We start from the raw sequence: 17,672 nt of genomic DNA, 5'->3' as shown, positions 1-17,672 counted from the left end.
GGATTGTTTTCTCAATGGTCCGGATGTTTTGTGGAGCGCAGGTATATGAAATAAAAAACATACAAAATATAGTGCAATATGTATATATAGAAGTATGAATTTGATTGGTCAAAATCCAACAGTGTCATGGAACAAGAACCACATTTCTGTTTCACCCCCCCCTTTCCTTTGCAGCTTCTGCTTGTCACGTTCTCACTCCAGCTGCATGTATTTTGCTCTGTGCACTCACAGTGCTTGTGTGTTAGACACAGTGTTGCAATCCCTGTCTCTGCATTATGCCAGTGAGTTGCTACAGCAACCTCAGCCTTTCTGTCAGAATGGGTTAGTCTGCCTACTCCCCCTCTGCTTTGCTGACAGATGGTCTGGCTATCTTGCTACCCAGAATACACTGGCACTTCCTTTTCCACCTTCACACTGGCTGAGTGAGTACCCCTCCTGTAATTTGCTCCACTGGCAAGGACTTATCCTTTTTTCACCTTTCCCCACTATCAAGCGCACTCACCATAGAGACATTCTCTCCCAACACCATCATCCACAAGTGCCTTTGTATATCTATGCTTTTTCTCAATAAAGTGAAGAAAGACAAAGAACTTGTGCTTGTAAAAGGAACGAGTTGAACCTATCTGGGCTAATCATACTACACATGACCCTGGCCTCCAGAATAGTGAAAAAAAGGGGGACCGTGTGCCTTACAGACACTTACAGGAGCTGCTACTCTAAGACTTTATGATAACACAGAGCAGTCTCTGCAGACTGACAATCAGCAAGCAGCTTACACTGCACACGCAGCTTTGCAGACAGAAAGTTCATAACACACAGAACCTTGGTTGCCTTCTCTTGTCTTTTTGAGTCCACCCTCTGCACAGTTTCTCAGTGAGGAGCTACCATCTCACCTACCCCCTGTGCACGTCTCCCGGCTAGCGCCACCAAGGGCCATGCCACCGGACACCCGCCAGAGTCAGAGCCACCGGACACCTGTGAACGCTACGCTGAACGCTGCAGGACACCGCCCGGCATCATCTGAGACAGTCGCCCAGTCTCTCCAGGGCTCTAAGATGTACCGGGGCTGGGAGCGTGATAGTTAGGGAGAAGGTGCTTATTTGTAGAATTATACGTAGGGGTCCACAGAGCTTTCCTAGGACGCAGCCATGTCTGGTGACGTCACCGGAAGCCCCACACCTATCCCTTTTTCAGGGCTGACTCACTTCTTGAACCCTGACTATGGCTGGAAGGCAAAACCCCTATTTCAATGACCATATTACATTTTGTGATAGGCAAATAAGGTTTAGCTGCTTCAGCAGTCTCTCTCCTCTTGGGATTGGGGAAAAGAGTCCATCTGTGGTTTTGTAAGTTTCAGTGCAGTGTAAGTTTCAGTGGTGTGTATCACTTTAACTCTGGTCTCTGCTGCATGAGATTTTTTTTTTTTTTTTAAGTTGCTCAGACTGTTTGTAGGCAAAAAGCATAAAAAAAAATTTCACATAAAAAATCTCCGGTCCTTTTTAACTTCAAAGACACTTCTCGTCCCACTTCGGACACCATATGTAGACAGACGTTCACAGAGGTATGCAAGAGAGACTGATTATTGTGAAATTAAAGAAGGCTTTTTATTGCGCCTGTTTCCTCAACATCAGGAAACCATCCAAACAAGGGGTAAACAAAGCTTCTATTCATTTGGGAGTATTTCTAGTGAAACACTATGCAGTTCACAACTCCCCTAGATAAGCATGTCTCCCAGCCCCAAAACATATAGCATGAAATAAGCAGATATACGAAGTCTCTTAAGAATGAAAGTCTTATCTGTTCCTTGGAGGGAAAATCTTCTCTGTTCCTGGTTCAGCTCCCTTCCCTCAGGGTGTGTCAGCATTCAGGTTTAGAAGTTTTCCTTGTGTCTTGAAAGCAGCTATGCTTTGTCTTCTGGCAGAGCTCAATACAGGTTGTGAGAGTAAAGACAATCTCTCCTCTCTCTCCAAAGTTCAGCTCAGGTATGAGCTAAGGAGACTCACTTCCTGTCTCAAAAGACAGGCTTTTGTAAGCAATCTAATCAGGCAGGTGGTGTTTATTAATTGACTACCAGCAGTTAACCACCACACTGCTGGATTAAAGGCACATTACTTGAACATCGATTACTCCCCTGTTACAATGACCAACACGCCAATGCCTCAGGCCTGACAGACATAGCCAAGTACATGATCCGGCGTGACCTGGTGCAAACAGGACTCACCAACTTCGACGACCGTCCTGAGAACTACCGGACGTGGAAGTCCACGTTCAAGGACGCAATCAACAGCCTGGGCTTCTCAGCAGGGGAAGAGCTTAACCTGCTATCCAAATGGCTGGGAAACGAATCCAGGGAGCACGCGAAGAGACTCCGGACGGCAAACGCAAACCACCCCCAAGTAGGTCTTGACCTAGTGTGGGAAAGGCTAGAAGAGTGCTACGGTAGCCCCGAAGCAGTCGAGGATTCGCTCTTCAAAAGAGTCGACAGCTTTCCCAAGATCACAGCTAAAGACTACTCGAAGTTACGAGAGCTCGGGGACCTGCTGCAAGAGCTAGAGTTTGCAAGGAAAGACCATTCCTTAACAGGTCTCAACATCTTGGACTCAGCTCGTGGAGTGAGAACCATCTTGGAGAAGCTACCCTACAACCTCCAAGAAGCGGCAAGGACAAGGAACGATCCCAGTTTCATCTTGGGTGCGCAAATCACACACAGTGCAAGCAGCCTGAGGAAGAGAGACAAGTGGCAAGATACGGTAACACTCAAACACCCATCTCGGTCCACAGGACGGACATGCCTCAAACGACCCAAACTACTCCCGATCAGTCGGTCGCCGGAGACGAGGAACCAAGGGACCCAAACAGGGAATGTCCCATACACAAGAAGCCACACCCACTTAACAAGTGCTTTGGGTTCAGGATGAAGTCCCTAGAGGAACGCAAGAGGTTACTTGGAGAATTCAGAGTTGGCTTCAGGTGCTGCGGTTCCACGACTCACCTAGCCAGAGACTGTAAAGAAGAAATCAAATGTACAGTGTGCAAAAGTGACAAGCACGTAACATCTTTACATCCAGAGGTGCTGACACTCCACCAACTCAACAACCCATCCTCCGTAGCGGAGCATGGCGGGGAGGAAGGAGAAGGAGAGCCAACATCCGTCACATCTCAGCGCACCGAGGTTTGCGGAAAAGAAAGCGACAAAATGTCCTGCTCCAAAATATGCCTTGTCGCAGTGCACCCCCAGGGACAACCTGAGAAGGCTATTCGGATGTATGCAATCCTCGACGACCAAAGCAACAGATCATTGGCGAAGACGGAGTTCTTCAATTTATTCAACTTACAAGACAACGCCTCACCCTACACCCTCAGAACCTGTGCAGGGTCACCTGAGACAACAGGGAGAAGAGCAAGCGGTTACGTGATACGTTCAGTGGATAACAGAGTGAAGATAGCTCTCCCCACACTCATCGAGTGCAACCACATGGCCACAAACAGGGACGAGATTCCCACACCAGACGTGGCATGCCATCACCCACACTCAGAGGAATAGCCAACTACATCCCTCCAGTAGAACAAGGCGCCAAGATCTTGCTGCTGCTCGGTAGGGACATCTTGAGGGTACATAAAGTCCATAAACAGCGTAATGGACCCCACAACGCACCATACGCCCAAAGACTTGACCTAGGATGGGTGATAGTGGGCAATGCGTGCACTGATAAAGGGCACGGACAAGACTATGTTGACGCCCGCAGAACCGTGATAACAGAATGTGGACACACATCCCTCTCTGAACCAAGTCTTGGCCATCTCCAAGTGACAGGAGGGCCAAGTGAAGAGAAGAGACAAGGTCATACCCCTGAGATCGACAAGAACATCCTCACAGGGGGATGTGACAATGGCCTAGGATGCTTAGTGGTTAAGACAACCAAGGATAACAAGCCGACTCCACCGAAGGAAGTAAGTAGCCTCCCGAAAGTGACCGACAAAGGGATCTCCCAATAGGAAAGAAACAATCAGACAGTTCCCGAGAGCAATGTCACAGCTGAGACGTACAGTCATTCCTCTCCACAGAGTATCAAGCGACAAAGCAGCCAGCTGTCATGGCTGGCATAACCGCAAAAGATTGCGCCCTACAGGTGGAGCCACAGTGTCAAAAAGACTGTCCTCTCACACGTCAAAAAAGAGACAGTCGCAGAGACATCTCACAAAGGGATTTACAATGACAAAAGAGACTGTTTTTCGTCATGTCCAGGAAGGGAACAACCTCCTGACGGCAGTCAACAAAGAGACACAAAGGCGTATCGCCAAAATGCGTGGAGACGTTCTCTTGCAAGAGGAATGCACCAATGACTTAGGGTGCACAGCGTTCCAGACCACAAAGGACGACGACAAGCAAACACCATTGATGGGAGATGGAGAATTCCTGATGTTAACGGTCAAGGAGCTCGTCAAAAACGGACCTGGCAGTTGGGTGAACCCGCTACCGTTCCGTTCACCAAGAAGGCGCTTCCCAAACAATGGAGAACATGCCATCTCTAGGTTCACTTCGCACCTCTGGGACCTACAAAGGGAACCAGAGACCAAAAACAACTTTGTGACCTTCATCCAGAAGATATTCCTTACCGGCCACACAAAGCCAGCACCTCTAATAAAGAAAGGTGAAGAATGCTGGTACCTCCAATCATCTGGGGTTTACCACCCTCAGGAACCCGATCAAATCCGTGTAGTGTTCAGCTCCAGCGCTCAGCACCAGGGAGTCTCCCCGAACTACGCCCTCTTTACTGGGCTAGATTCGACAACTGATCTTCCAGGAGTGTCGATCCGCTTCCGCAAGGAGCTGAAGGCCATCTCCTTCTGCCAAACGCCAGGTGTTAGAGCGACAGGCTGCCACAGCTGGCATACCTACAAGGGGATGCACTCTGTAGGTAAAACCACAGAGACAAAAGGAATGTTCTTCCATAAGTTTAAAAAGAAACAGTGCCGAGGGCTCCCAGACACCCGTGGGGATGACCCGCCAGGGACCCCCAGACACCCACAGGGACCACCCGCGGGGCTCTCCCGGCATCAATCGATGCAGGAAAAATGCCATCTCGGCAGCTTCACACCACCTTCTTGACAATTTTTTGTGGCGGGACGATTTGGAGAGGAAATCTCAATTCTAGAGTGGCGATCAGCCTCGATAAACTGATCGGGGCTACTAGAATTGAGCGAGTTTGAGAAACTGGCGATAAGTGGCTTGTCGCCGGGCGTCTGGCGATTTTTACATTTAAAAAAAAAAATTTCCTCAGAAAAAAAACCCAGCGATTTTGCCTCTTATCGCCGGTTTATCGGGGCTTACTGAATCGCTGTAGGCATTTTTGGCGATAAACGGGCGATAAGTGGCTTTTCGCTGCTTATAGCATGAGGCCCATAGTATCACATTAGAAGTCAAAAAGTGTCAGAAAAATTATTTAGCAGAGAATCCATGGATGGTATGAATGCAGGAACAAAGGTCTCAGAAATTCATGTCACGCAGCTATTGTAATCTGCTATACGCAGGGGCTGTACATAGGACAATCTCTTACAGATGTAGCCATACTTACTGTGTCCGGTGCCGCAGACCAATATGCTGAAATCCGCGGCACCAAAAACATGACGTTTTTTTGCCCGTGAGGATTAACCCTTCACTTGATGGGCCATCAAGAAACCGATACTAACCTCTTAGGCCTCGAGCATGGTCAGCGCTTATGCGCTGACCCGTGCTGAGGCGTGCTGCTGCTCGGCACTGAGCCCCTGCAGCCGCAATGACAGCGGCTTTAGCAGGGGCTCGCATACGCGTCCGCACGCTTGCGGAAGCGTGTGTCTCACCGAGTCTTGAGATTTTCCTGCTTGCCGGAGCGCAGGGCCGGTCACATGAGCGGTTCGCCCAATGAGGGCGACCCAGCTCCGTGACGTCACTGGCCCGCCCCCTGGCCCGCCCCCGACACGCCCACGGACGGCGCGCTGTGTAAGGCCAGGGAAAGCACTGCTTTCCCTGAGCCTCAGCGCGCCTCCGCACTGTTTTGGGCACTATGTCCCAGGCCTTAGAGGAGTTGCGCAGCGTTCTCTGTCTGAGTACCCGTCTCCGGGTGCTGTCCCCAGCAGCTCTGAAGGTAATGGACCATTTAACACTATCTAACAACCTTGATGATCGAATATGGTCCTATAGTGGCCCCTCATGATGTAGAGACCCATACTCGGGCATTTATGTCATCCAGAGGGTTGGGAGAAACCGGAGACCGCTTCTTACGTTCAGAGCTGCTGGGTACGGCACAAGGACACGGGGACGGCTATGCAGCTCATCCACCAGGTTGGTTTTCATGGCCCAACAGGATTAAGGCTGCGCGGTCCCATTCAGAAGCAGGGACCCCGCAGAGGTAATTGTACTGGGCTGCTCACGGTTTTCGGGGCCGTGATTGCGTGCGGCTGCGGTGCGGTCCCGGGGCCACACACAATATGTCTTGCTACATCTGTACATAATCCATGAAAACAATGGTGCGCGGACATCAATTAATCCAGGGCGGGGGCGCAACTCAAGTCCTCAGCCTCCCCCCCCCCCCCAACATGTAATCTTTTCATTGTATCCCAAGTTCCATGCAGGTGGCTCAATTAGAGGCACAGTCTTTGAGCCACCTGTGCTGAAGCAGGGACTGTTTGAGCCTCTTGTGTTGTAGCAAGAATATCCTGAAAACCTGACCTGTTGGGGAGGGGTTGAGGACTGGTGTGGAGCACCCCTGGATTAAGGAACAATAGGACCACACATCAACCCCAATAATATCCAGCAGTGGGCTAAAGATAATAGTGATGTATATACACGGGTGGAAAAGTCCCAGCTAACCAAAAATGCCAAACCTGGCAGTCACCGCCGCATCCAGCACCAGCGCAACCTGTGCTGCAGAGGCTACGGCACGCTGTCTGCGCCTGCATGTGCGCCTGCCAGGCTGGCGGCGCCTGCAGCTCTGATCCCAGTCTGCAGTGAGCTGCAGGGAGAAAGACGGGGGGAGGGGGTGGGTGTCACGGAGGCGTGGTGGGGCACGGCCATGACGTCGCCCAGCAGGTTCGCCCTCATTGGCTGAACAGCCGGGGGCGTGGCCACCGCGCTCGCCAGTATTGAGCTCAATTTTCCTGGCCGCACATCGCGGCGGCCACCCCTGGTAGCGGGCCCGGCCCCATTGGCGGGCGGCTCTTGTCCCTGCAGCCCCCGCCATAGCAGGCGCTGCAGCAGGCAGTGGGGACATGGCCTTAGGCCTCGGACATGGTCAAAAAGACCGTGCTGTGGCGCGCTGAGCCGTGCTGAGGGGAAACATTATTCCTATCAACGCGGCTTTAGACGGCGCTTCCGCAGGCGTGCGGAATTTCAGCCGACAGAGCAATTTTTGATTTCACGCTGAGGGAAGCGCAGGGCCGGTCACGTGACTGCCAGAAGCCAATGGCAGTCCGTGACGTCGGCGCCGTGACGTGGCGCGCTAGCCCTGCCTCCCGCTCCGCCTCCAGGTCCGCCTCCCGAAAGCCTCCCACCCGGCACACAAGCGCGCTCACTAACGCTCATGCAGGGACAAGAAAAATCTCCTGCTTGAGCAGGCGAGCATGAGCGTCAGCGCTGCCCAGCGCCGCTCCCTGCACCATGTCCCAGGCCTTATGTTGTGCTGTTGCTGGTCACGGGGGGGGGGGGGGGGGGAGGGGAGCGATCGGTATCTTTGCCCATCCCTTCCCCCCCTGATTCAGCTCAACTTGTGGCATGGAGGGGTGGGGGGGGGTTTGGGTGTGTCTGTCAGTGAGAGTGTGTGTGTGTGTGTGTGTGTGTGTCTGCCACAGATAGTATGAGTATCTGTAGCACACATACACTGACACACAGAACTTCTATAGGGGGGGGGGATGGGGAGGGGAATTCCGTTATTGTCGCTATCTGCAAAAGGATTTCAACCTATGCTTCCTTTTATCCGTGCACACACGTTTTCTCATTGGGAAACAGGAGGAGTGTCGCCTGCTGTCATTGGAGATGGGCGGAGAGAGAGGGGTGGGTGAGAATGTTCTATAAAGCCGAGCGGCATACAGTACAGAGAGAGAAGAGTGACAGAAAGTGCAGGGACGGGAGAGATACTACGTGCGCCTGTGTGTGTGTAATACAGCTGCTGTGGAACAGATACAGTGGCTGCTGATGGGCCCCGGCGGGGAGGCCTCTGGACATACAGCCAGAAAAAGTCTGGACTCAATGTTGCTGATGATCGTTTTGCTGGTGAGTACCTTATGTCAGAGCGTGAACCCTGTTGGCACGTGTGTAACGTGTGTTATTGTAATCCCAGCCAGCACAAAAACACACATTGAAATGAAATATTAGCATTCGTTCAAGTCTTTATGCGGCAGGAACTAGGTAACAAAAAAAAGTTAATAATGATAAAATGGGATTCGCTGCGCCACTAATTGTTTTTTGGGGGGGCAAAGTTGGCACGCAGAAATCCCATTTTTGATTTGCGCCTGTGTACTAGCCTGACGTGTCTTAATGTGAACCAACAACTGCAAAAATGATCTCATTTATATTTGCGCTCAGAAACGGGCAGCGCTGGGTGTGCAGATCTGTTAATAATACAGTAATAACTTCATTTCGTATAGCGCTTTTCTCCCAATGGGACTCGAAGCGATTCACAGCGACAGTATAACGCGGGGTATGCAGCACATAGCATTGTTACAGACACACTCCCTCCCCATAGAGCTTACAATCTATGTTTTAGTGCTTGAAGAACAGAGACTTGCCCAATGTCACAAGGAGCTGCCACCGGGATATGACGGGCAACAGTGACTCGACAAAATCCTTCCACTTCATACTGTGTCCGCAGTCCCTGTTTCGTTTAAGTTCTAGGAATGGACCCTCATTCCTTCTCTATATCAAGGAAAATTATTCAGATAAAGAACGTTTTTTGTCATCAATACCTGTGTAATTGTAGGTCAATACCTGTGTAATTGTAGGTCAATACCTGTGTAATTGTAGGTCAATACCTGTGTAATTGTAGGTCAATACCTGTGTAATTGTAGGAGGTCAATACCTGTGTAAGTGACCCGTTTAACAGACCTGTATAATAACATCATGCAGGAGAAGAGTCACTTGGCTTCCCCCAACACTGAAGCAACATTGCGTCTATTTTTACGTTTGACGATGACAAATTGCTCAGGAGAAAAGTCTTTTTCGAGGCTAAAAAGTATAAGAAATGAGTTAAGAACGACCATGGGGCAAGAAAAGCTTTCAGCACGTAGCATTTTGTGGACTGCGATCGGCTTCGTAGCTGATCATCGATTCGTTTGATTCCCAAAAATAAAGGTTTTTTTTTTTACATTTTGAAATCCGTTTTTTTTTAGTAAATTTATAATCAAATTAATTTCTGTCATTTAAAAATTTAATTATTCATGTAAAAATCTTACATTTCTATTAATTCTTTCAACAATATGTTTTTTATTTTCATTTATAGGGGCTTCATTTATTTATTTATTTTCTTGGTAAATGACATGCAAATGAGCACGCCGTGTCACCTTTTGACTGAAATCCATTTTTACATGGAACCCATATAAACTAAAGCTCGCTGTTCACACAGCTTTTAATCACCGCATGGGATTGACACGGTGTGCTCATGATCATGTCATTTCCCAGAATCCCTTGCCGCAGTGGAAGAATTGTATGCTAGGGGGTGTGCAAACTTGTTGCGTTGCGCCCTCCCCTGCCGGCTCTTCTGCTCGATCGCGCCCCCCCCCCTTACCTTCAACAAAGCGTCAAATGACGCTGCGGGTTCATGTGATATCACGTCACGTGGCCCGCGGCGTCATTTGACGTCACGTCTCCATGGTAACGGGCGTCATTTGACGCCGCGTTGCAATGGAGACGCGTGGACAAGAACCTGGTGAGTACACTCACAGAGTGCTCGCGCTCTTAGCGCGGGGCCTCTGTAACCCCCGCGCCCCCCCATATTTGCAATAATGGTGAAAGGCAGGGTGCAGACCTGTCTGAGACATGTGATCTTTTTATTTGCTATATGCTAACGGTGGAGGTTTTGTCGCCTTTTTCACCCACCATAACTTCTATAAAGTATGGTAAACCCACCCAGCCTTGAAAATTGCAGAGTCAGTACAACCTGCCTCACACTGATGAGACCCAAAAGGTTGAAACAGCTGGCTAAGATCAAGTGTAGTGTCTGTGCTACCTGTGGCAGGAGTAGGATGGCCAGTGGCACACATGTGGTCCTGTGGCCTGGCCGAGAGGTGGGATGAGACCAAGATTTTCTTGGGTCCCTGCACCCCCAGCTGGAGAATCCCAGAGGGGTTCGTAGTAGAGTACGGTCTGTGTGAAGCTCACAGGGGGCGAGGTTATGCCCTGACACAGGGACACACTTGTACTAAACATGGACCCTTGACGTCAAGGATTTACTTCCCTCATTCCCGCCGCTCCCTGGGCTTTCTGGCTAAGGAGGGATGACATTTTTTAACCCACCCGGCCTATTTGGGTCAGGGAGCTTCGGCATAAACTATGCACTACGGTTGGTCACCGTCTCTCTTCGGAGGGAAAATAACAGGGGGATTAGGCTCCGGCCGAAAAACCAAAAGACTTGGGCTTTCTTGCGGGCGTTCTGGCCGAAGGGAGGAAGGGAAGGACGTTCCGAATCCTGTAGACCTAGGCACGTGAATGTGCTCATAAGTGATCTTTTTATTTGAGATATAGATATATTATACAGGGACAAAAAAATCCTGTTGCCTGCAAACCCTGGTGCCTAGATTTTCACCCCTGGCACCTGTTGTGTGCGCAGTGACAGGTCAGTCAATCACCACAGCGCTCCCCAGGGACATCAGAGCTGGATCTGGCTCGCTGGGACTGGCAGTGGGGGTTATTGACAGGTCAAGTCCCTGCCGCTCAGTGAGGGGGGGGGGGGGGAGGAATCAGAAAACTGGAGGCAGAAGCGTGCAAGGACTGGAGGCGGAGCTTGTTCGAGGGTGGAGGGGGGGGAGGTAACCTAATTGGAGCCCTCCTGTTCTCTGCCCAACCCTGCTCTCAATGCACACTGTGGCAGGGGAGAAAGTGAGTGGTGAGTGTGAGAATATCAGCTTGTGTGTGAGAATATCAGCTTGTGTGTGAGAATATCAGCTTGTGTGTGAGAGTATCTGTGCCTGTGTGTGTGAGAGTGCCTGTGTGTGTGAGAGTGCCTGTGTGTGTGAGAGAGAGTGCCTGTGTGTGTGAGAGAGTGCATGTGTGTGTGTGAGAGAGTGCCTGTGTGTGTGTGTGAGAGTGCCTGTGTGTGTGAGTGCCTGTGTGTGTGAGAGTGCCTGTGTGTGTGAGAGTGCCTGTGTGTGTGAGAGAGTGCCTGTGTGTGTGAGAATATAAGCTTGTGTGTGAGAATATCAGCTTGTGTGTGAGTATCTGTGCCTGTGTGTGTGTGAGAGAGTGCCTGTGTGTGTGTGTGAGAGAGAGAGTGCCTGTGTGTGTGAGAGAGAGTGCCTGTGTGTGTGTGAGAGTGCCTGTGTGTGTGAGAGAGAGTGCCTGTGTCTGTGAGAGAGAGTGCCTGTGTGTGTGAGAGAGTGCCTGTGTGTGTGAGAGAGAGTGCCTGTGTGTGTGAGAGAGAGAGTGCCTATGTGTGTGAGAGAGAGAGTGCCTGTGTGTGTGAGAGAGAGAGTGCCTGTGTGTGTGAGAGAGAGTGCCTGTGTGTGTGAGAGAGAGTGCCTGTGTGTGTGAGAGAGAGTGCCTGTGTGTGTGAGAGTGCCTGTGTGTGTGAGAGTGCATGTGTGTGTGTGAGAGAGTGCCTGTGTGTGTGAGAGTGCCTGTGTGTGTGAGAGAGTGCCTGTGTGTGTGAGAATATAAGCTTGTGTGTGAGAATATCAGCTTGTGTGTGAGTATCTGTGCCTGTGTGTGTGTGAGAGAGTGCCTGTGTGTGTGAGAGAGAGAGCCTGTGTGTGTGAGAGAGTGCCTGTGTGTGTGAGAGAGAGAGTGCCTGTATGTGTGAGAGAGAGTGCCTGTGTGTGTGTGAGAGAGAGTGCCTGTGTGTGTGAGAGAGAGAGTGCCTGTGTGTGTGAGAGAGTGCCTGTGTGTGTGAGAGAGAGTGCCTGTGTGTGTGAGAGAGAGTTCCTGTGTGTGAGAGTGTGAGTTTGTATCTGTGAGAGAGAGTGCCTGTGTGTGAGTGTGTGTCTGTGTGAGTGTGTGTCTGTGTGTGAGAGAAAGTGTCTGTGTGAGTGTGTGCACTGACCCCCCCCCCCACCTAATAAAAGTCAGACTCCAAAGTATTTTACAGTATACTTTTGTCCGCCTATGATAGATATAGAATATACACATATGGGTATCGAGTGCAGAGTACAAAGGTTGGAAATTCCCTGTGCAAGCTCACTCTCCGTCATATTCTAAGCAAAGTGTGCAGCTCACGTCCTCACACAGGAAATACTTCCTGTTTAACAGGTTCAGCCGCTTCTACTGGATTATGTAGTCCAAGGTCCGTAATATGGTGCGCGTGCGCATCCAATTAGAACTGGCTGTGTCCAGGCCTGGCGTTCTATACATCAGCCGCGCACGGCAGGGAGCGGTGGCGCGGCAGGGAGTGGTGGCGCCGGCAGGGAGTGGTGGCGCCGGCAGGGGGTGGTGGCACGGCAGGGAGGGTGGCGCAGCAGGGGGTGGTGGCATGGCAGGGAGGGTGGCGCAGCAGGGAGTGGTGGCACGGCAGGGAGGGTGGCGCAGCAGGGAGTGGTGGCACGGCAGGGAGGGTGGCGCAGCAGGGAGTGGTGGCGCGGCAGGGAGTGGTGGCGCCGGCAGGAAGTGGTGGCGCCGGCAGGGAGTGGTGGCGCCGGCAGGGGGTGGTGGCACGGCAGGTAGGGTGGCGCAGCAGGGAGTGGTGGCACGGCAGGGAGTAAGGCGCAGCAGGGAGTGGTGGCGCGGCAGGGAGTGGTGGCGCCGGCAGGGAGTGGTGGCGCCGGAAGGGAATGGTGGCGCCGGCAGGGAGTGGTGGCGCCGGAAGGGAGTGGTGGCGCGTCAGGGAGTGGTGGCGCCGGCAGGGAGGGTGGCACAGCAGGGAGTGGTGGCGCCGGCAGGGAGTGGTGGCGCCGGCAGGGAGTGGTGGCACGGCAGGGAGGGTGGCGCAGCAGGGAGTGGTGGCACAGCCGGGAGTGGTGGCACGGCAGGGAGGGTGGCGCGGCAGGGAGCAGTGGCACGGCAGGGAGCAGTGGCGCGGCAGGGAGGGTGGCGCGGCAGGGAGCAGTGACAAGGCAGGGAGGGTGGCGCCGGCAGGGAGTGGTGGCACGGCAGGGAGGGTGGCGCAGCAGGGAGTGGTGGCACAGCAGGGAGGGTGGCACGGCAGGGAGGGTGGCTCAGCAGGGAGTGTTGGCACGGCAGGGAGGGTGGCGCGGCAGGGAGCAGTGGCACGGCAGGGAGCAGTGGCACGGCAGGGAGCAGTGGCAAGGCAGGGAGGGTGGCGCGGCAGGGAGCAGTGACAAGGCAGGGAGGGTGTCGCGGCAGGGAGGGGTGGCGCGGCAGGGAGCAGTGGCAAGGCAGGGAGGGTGGCGCGGCAGGGAGCTGTGACAAGGCAGGGAGGGTGGCGCGGCAGGGAGGGGTGGCGCGGCAGGGAGCGGTGGCACGGCAGGGAGTGGTGGCGCGGCAGGGAGCGGTGGCACGGCAGGGAGTGGTGGCGCGGCAGGGAGGGTGGCAAGGCAGGGAAGGGTGGCGCGGCAGGGAGCAGTGGCAAGGCAGGGAGGGTGGCGCGGCAGGGAGCTGTGACAAGGCAGGGAGGGTGGCGCGGCAGGGAGGGGTGGCGCGGCAGGGAGCGGTGGCACGGCAGGGAGCGGTGGCGCGGCAGGGAGCGGTGGCATGGCAGGGAGTGGTGGCGCGGCAGGGAGGGTGGCGCGGCAGGGAGTGGTGGCGCGGCAGGGAGGGTGGCGCGGCAGGGAGTGGTGGCGCGGCAGATCACAGCAGATACATGAAAAATTATATTTTCGCGCTGCTGCCATGTCACGTGACGCTATTTAGCCAGTTACAGCTCGGCTGGGATAGGAGGGGGGGGTGAGGGTCCCCGGGAGCAAAAGGAGCAGGGCAAGTTAGAGAGTGTACCAAAAATAATGATACATAGATATTGTACAGTAAGTGTGATATTGAATTAACGATTTAGACAAAGTCTAATTAACTTGACAAGTGCTTTTTTTCATTTCCGCTCCAGAGACCCCCTGCATCAATCCTGTAATCAAAAAATAATGTAAGGCCTCGTTCAGGGTGCCAGAGGCAGGAGTCGGAGGGCGGGCGTTCCCGTGTGCGCGCGCCAGTCTGCTGGGCGATGTGTGCACATCCTCCCCAGCAGACATTTTCAGGAGTTGAGGGGGCGGGGAGGGGGCGGGGCTACAGACAGCAGCTTAGGGATCGGTGTTGCAGTCTTGAAATCATTCTCAAGAATGATTTCATTGGCTGCCGAGGTCCCAGTGACGCTGCTGCAGCTTCAAAAAACGACTTGGACCTCGTTCAGGGTGCCAGCTTCGGAGGGAGGGCGTGCTTACGTGCGGGCGGCCGATCGAAACAATGTATTGAAAGGGAATTGCGGTTGTCAGGGTAGCAGCTGCCCTGTCTCCAAAGTACGGAGTTGACGCTGGCTACAGTTTCAATAACAACCCAAGTTGTTTTTTGAAGCTGCAGCAGCGTCACTGGGACCTCGGCAGCCAATGAAATCATTCTTGAGAATGATTTCAAGACAGCAACACCAATCCCTAAGCTGCTGTCTGTAGCCCCGCCCCCTCCCAGCCTCCTCAACTCCTGAAAATGTCTGCTGGGGAGGGTGTGCACACATCGCCCAGCAGACTGACGCGCGCACACGGGAACGCCCGCCCTCCGACTCCTGCCTCTGGCACCCTGAACGAGGCCTTGGCTTGTTATTGAAACTGTAGCCAGCGTCAACTCCGTACTTCGGAGACAGGGCAGCTGCTACCCTGACAACCGCAATTCACTTTCAATACATTGTTTCGATCGGCCGCCCGCACGTAAGCACGCCCTCCCTCCGAAGCCAGCACCCTGAACGAGGTCTAAGGCCTGGGACATAGCAGCTTCAGCCGCGCTTCTGCTCTGCCTCGCCTGTTCAGAATGGTGCTTTTTTCTGTCCTGGCAGGCGAGGCAGTGAGCGCGCTCTGGGGGCGAGGCGAGGCGGAGCGGAGGCGTGTCAGGAGGCGGAGCGGGAGGCGGGGCTAGTCCCTCGCTCCCATTGGATGTGAGCGGTCACGTGACCGCTCCTCCGCTTCCCCGAGCGGCAAATTTTAAACTTGCCTGTCTGCAAATTTTCTGAGCCTCCGCACGCATCCGCACGCACGCGGAAGGGGATACTTTTGCCGCGCTGATGACAGATGCAGGGGGTTAGTGCATCTGCTCAGCGCGGCTCAGCGAGGCAGAAGCTACTATGTCCCAGGCCTAAGAAAGAAACCTGGATTGCTGCTTTAATACACATAAGTTAGATCTATTAGTATACAGATATGAAGTCACACGCATGCACATACACACTGAATTATAAATGACACTGCTCTCTTGCACATTTTAAGCTTACTAAACCCCACTGTATATCAGTCCCGTACAGCTGTGTATGTCACTGTGCTTATCAAGACGGGTTCGTCCGTCATGGTAGTTGAGAAATATGGGACTTTTTTTAAACAATGGAAATAATGAGTAGGTGACTCACTTGTAACGCTCAGTCTTACAGGCCTTGCTGTTTAGTACCAGTGCTGTTACTTACAAATCCCAAAGGATCACTACTTTATGGGGGTTATTTATTAACCTGTGATAGTGCCGATTGGGGCAGAGCATGGTGTGTTCCTACGGCGGGAGAGGCTGTGCTACAGCCCATACTTGGTGGCAGAGCTTGGCGTGGTCTTCTCATGGAGGGAGAGGCTGATACTTTATAGTGAGTGGCAGGTTGGCGTGACCTCTCGTGGAATGTTGGTTATGGAATGCGGATTGGCCCACAGAGCAGGTACAGCGGCTGGCTGATGTAAAAGTTTGTTCAAGCGCTACATACAGTATACAGGTATGTGGTGCTGGCAAGGTCCTCTTAATTATATATAAGATATTTATGTGTGTTAAAGATTGTGACTACAATGCTGTGGCCACTTTTACACACAATTGTGTCCTGGTGTTTTTGTGTGTAGGAGTGCAACACAGTGGATTATTACAGTATGGCCAGAAAGTGAACTGAGAATCGTGTGTGTATCAGTGTGTGTATATATCGGTGTGTGCATGTATCGGCATGTATGTTATGTGAGTATTTTATGTGCATCAATGTGATAATGTGTGTGTATCGGCGAGATTATGTGTATCAGTGTGCTGTGATGTGAAAATGTTTTATGTGTATCAGTGGGATGTTTGTGCTCTATGTACATCAGTGTGTGTGTGATAATGTGTTAGTACAGTATGTGTATCAATGTGATAATGTGTGTGTGTGTGTGTGTGTGTGTGTGTGCTATGTGTTTATCAGTTTGTGTTTGATAATCTTTGAGAATATTATGTGTATCAGCATGATAATGTTTGTATATCAGTGTGTTTGTGTGTGTGTATATGTATATGTGTATATATATATATATATATATATATATATATATATATATATATATATATATATATATATGTGTGTGTGTATATATATATATATGTGTGTATATATATATATATATATATATATATATATAAATGTATGTATGTATGTATGTATGTAGTAGGAGAAAGTAAAGCCCCAAACAAAAGCACTCTAGTATACCTATGAAGTACAAATTCACATAATCTTTATTAAATGATTGTCACAGAACAAACATTAAAAGAAAGCACAGAAAATTAAAATAAGGCATGGATCCCCTGTACGTAAAAAACCCTGACATAAATCCTCCAGCAGTTAATTCCAAATGGGAACAAAACCCATATAAAAAGTGACAGTAAATTCACTCTAATATACCTGACAAGGTTGACACAATAATTCAGACAAAAAGCCAAAATAGAAGTGCCTAAGGCCAAATGGTCAAATCACATAATATCAACACATTCTTATTCCCACATAATCTCAGGGAATATCTCAAGTGACACAGTGTAGCAATATATGATAGGGCCACACAATATACAGCCTGAGGAGGCACACCTCAAAAAATTTATATGCTAATGTCATACATCACCACACGTCAGGCAAACTGCAAAATCTTGGAGGAGACAAGGAGCAAACGCTCAGAACATGATTACGTGCCCTAAGGGGGGACAAACCAGGGGGTCCTGCCTACTACACCTGCTCCTACGCGTTTCGGCCAAGAGCCTTCTACTGGGAGTGGTGGGGTAGGCAGGGTGACATGCAAGCTTAAAAAGGATCTCTAATTGGGCCCGTGAGTGTCATCACCTGTTGAAATTATTTCAAACACATACAGATTATAAACAGGAGTGTGTATTGGAGGTATACTGACTGCGTAGGTCTGTTGAGACGTCATAGTGGACGGTCCAATTACATAAGCGTATCCTTGAGACGCCCTCCCCCCCGAGGAGAGGGCACTACTGGCAAATGTTTTCCATTCTAGTATATGCGCATGCGCATGACGTCATGAGAAGGCTCCCTGTATATGGCTCTATCGCTTGGTGTTGTATCACGCCAAAGTAAGGGAATTAGGTGTCCCAGACGCACCTCCCTAGTCAAACAGGGCACTACTGGCAA

The 17,672-nt window shown here is 51.5% G+C and overlaps 2 protein-coding genes across 4 annotated transcripts in view; both read left to right on the top strand.

The window, feature by feature from the left end:
* The window catches only part of LOC142495691 (ankyrin-1-like), a 538,760-nt gene that overhangs the window by 136,273 nt on the left and 384,815 nt on the right, over positions 1 to 17,672 (top strand). The window lies entirely within an intron of this gene.
* The window catches only part of LOC142495684 (tumor necrosis factor receptor superfamily member 10B-like), a 49,835-nt gene continuing 40,189 nt past the window's right edge, over positions 8,027 to 17,672 (top strand). The window contains exon 1 of one of the 2 annotated variants that reach the window (XM_075601486.1): positions 8,027 to 8,248. In XM_075601486.1, coding sequence (XP_075457601.1) covers positions 8,171 to 8,248 — 78 coding nt within the window. In that variant the 5' untranslated portion in view covers positions 8,027 to 8,170. The remainder of the gene's footprint in view (positions 8,249 to 17,672) is intronic. The other variant, XM_075601485.1, reaches the window with a different exon arrangement.

The sequence above is a fragment of the Ascaphus truei genome, chromosome 5 (genome assembly GCF_040206685.1).
Source record: "Ascaphus truei isolate aAscTru1 chromosome 5, aAscTru1.hap1, whole genome shotgun sequence".
In the NCBI taxonomy this organism is placed as follows: domain Eukaryota; kingdom Metazoa; phylum Chordata; class Amphibia; order Anura; family Ascaphidae; genus Ascaphus; species Ascaphus truei.
This window is presented reverse-complemented; position numbering and strand designations above follow the sequence as displayed.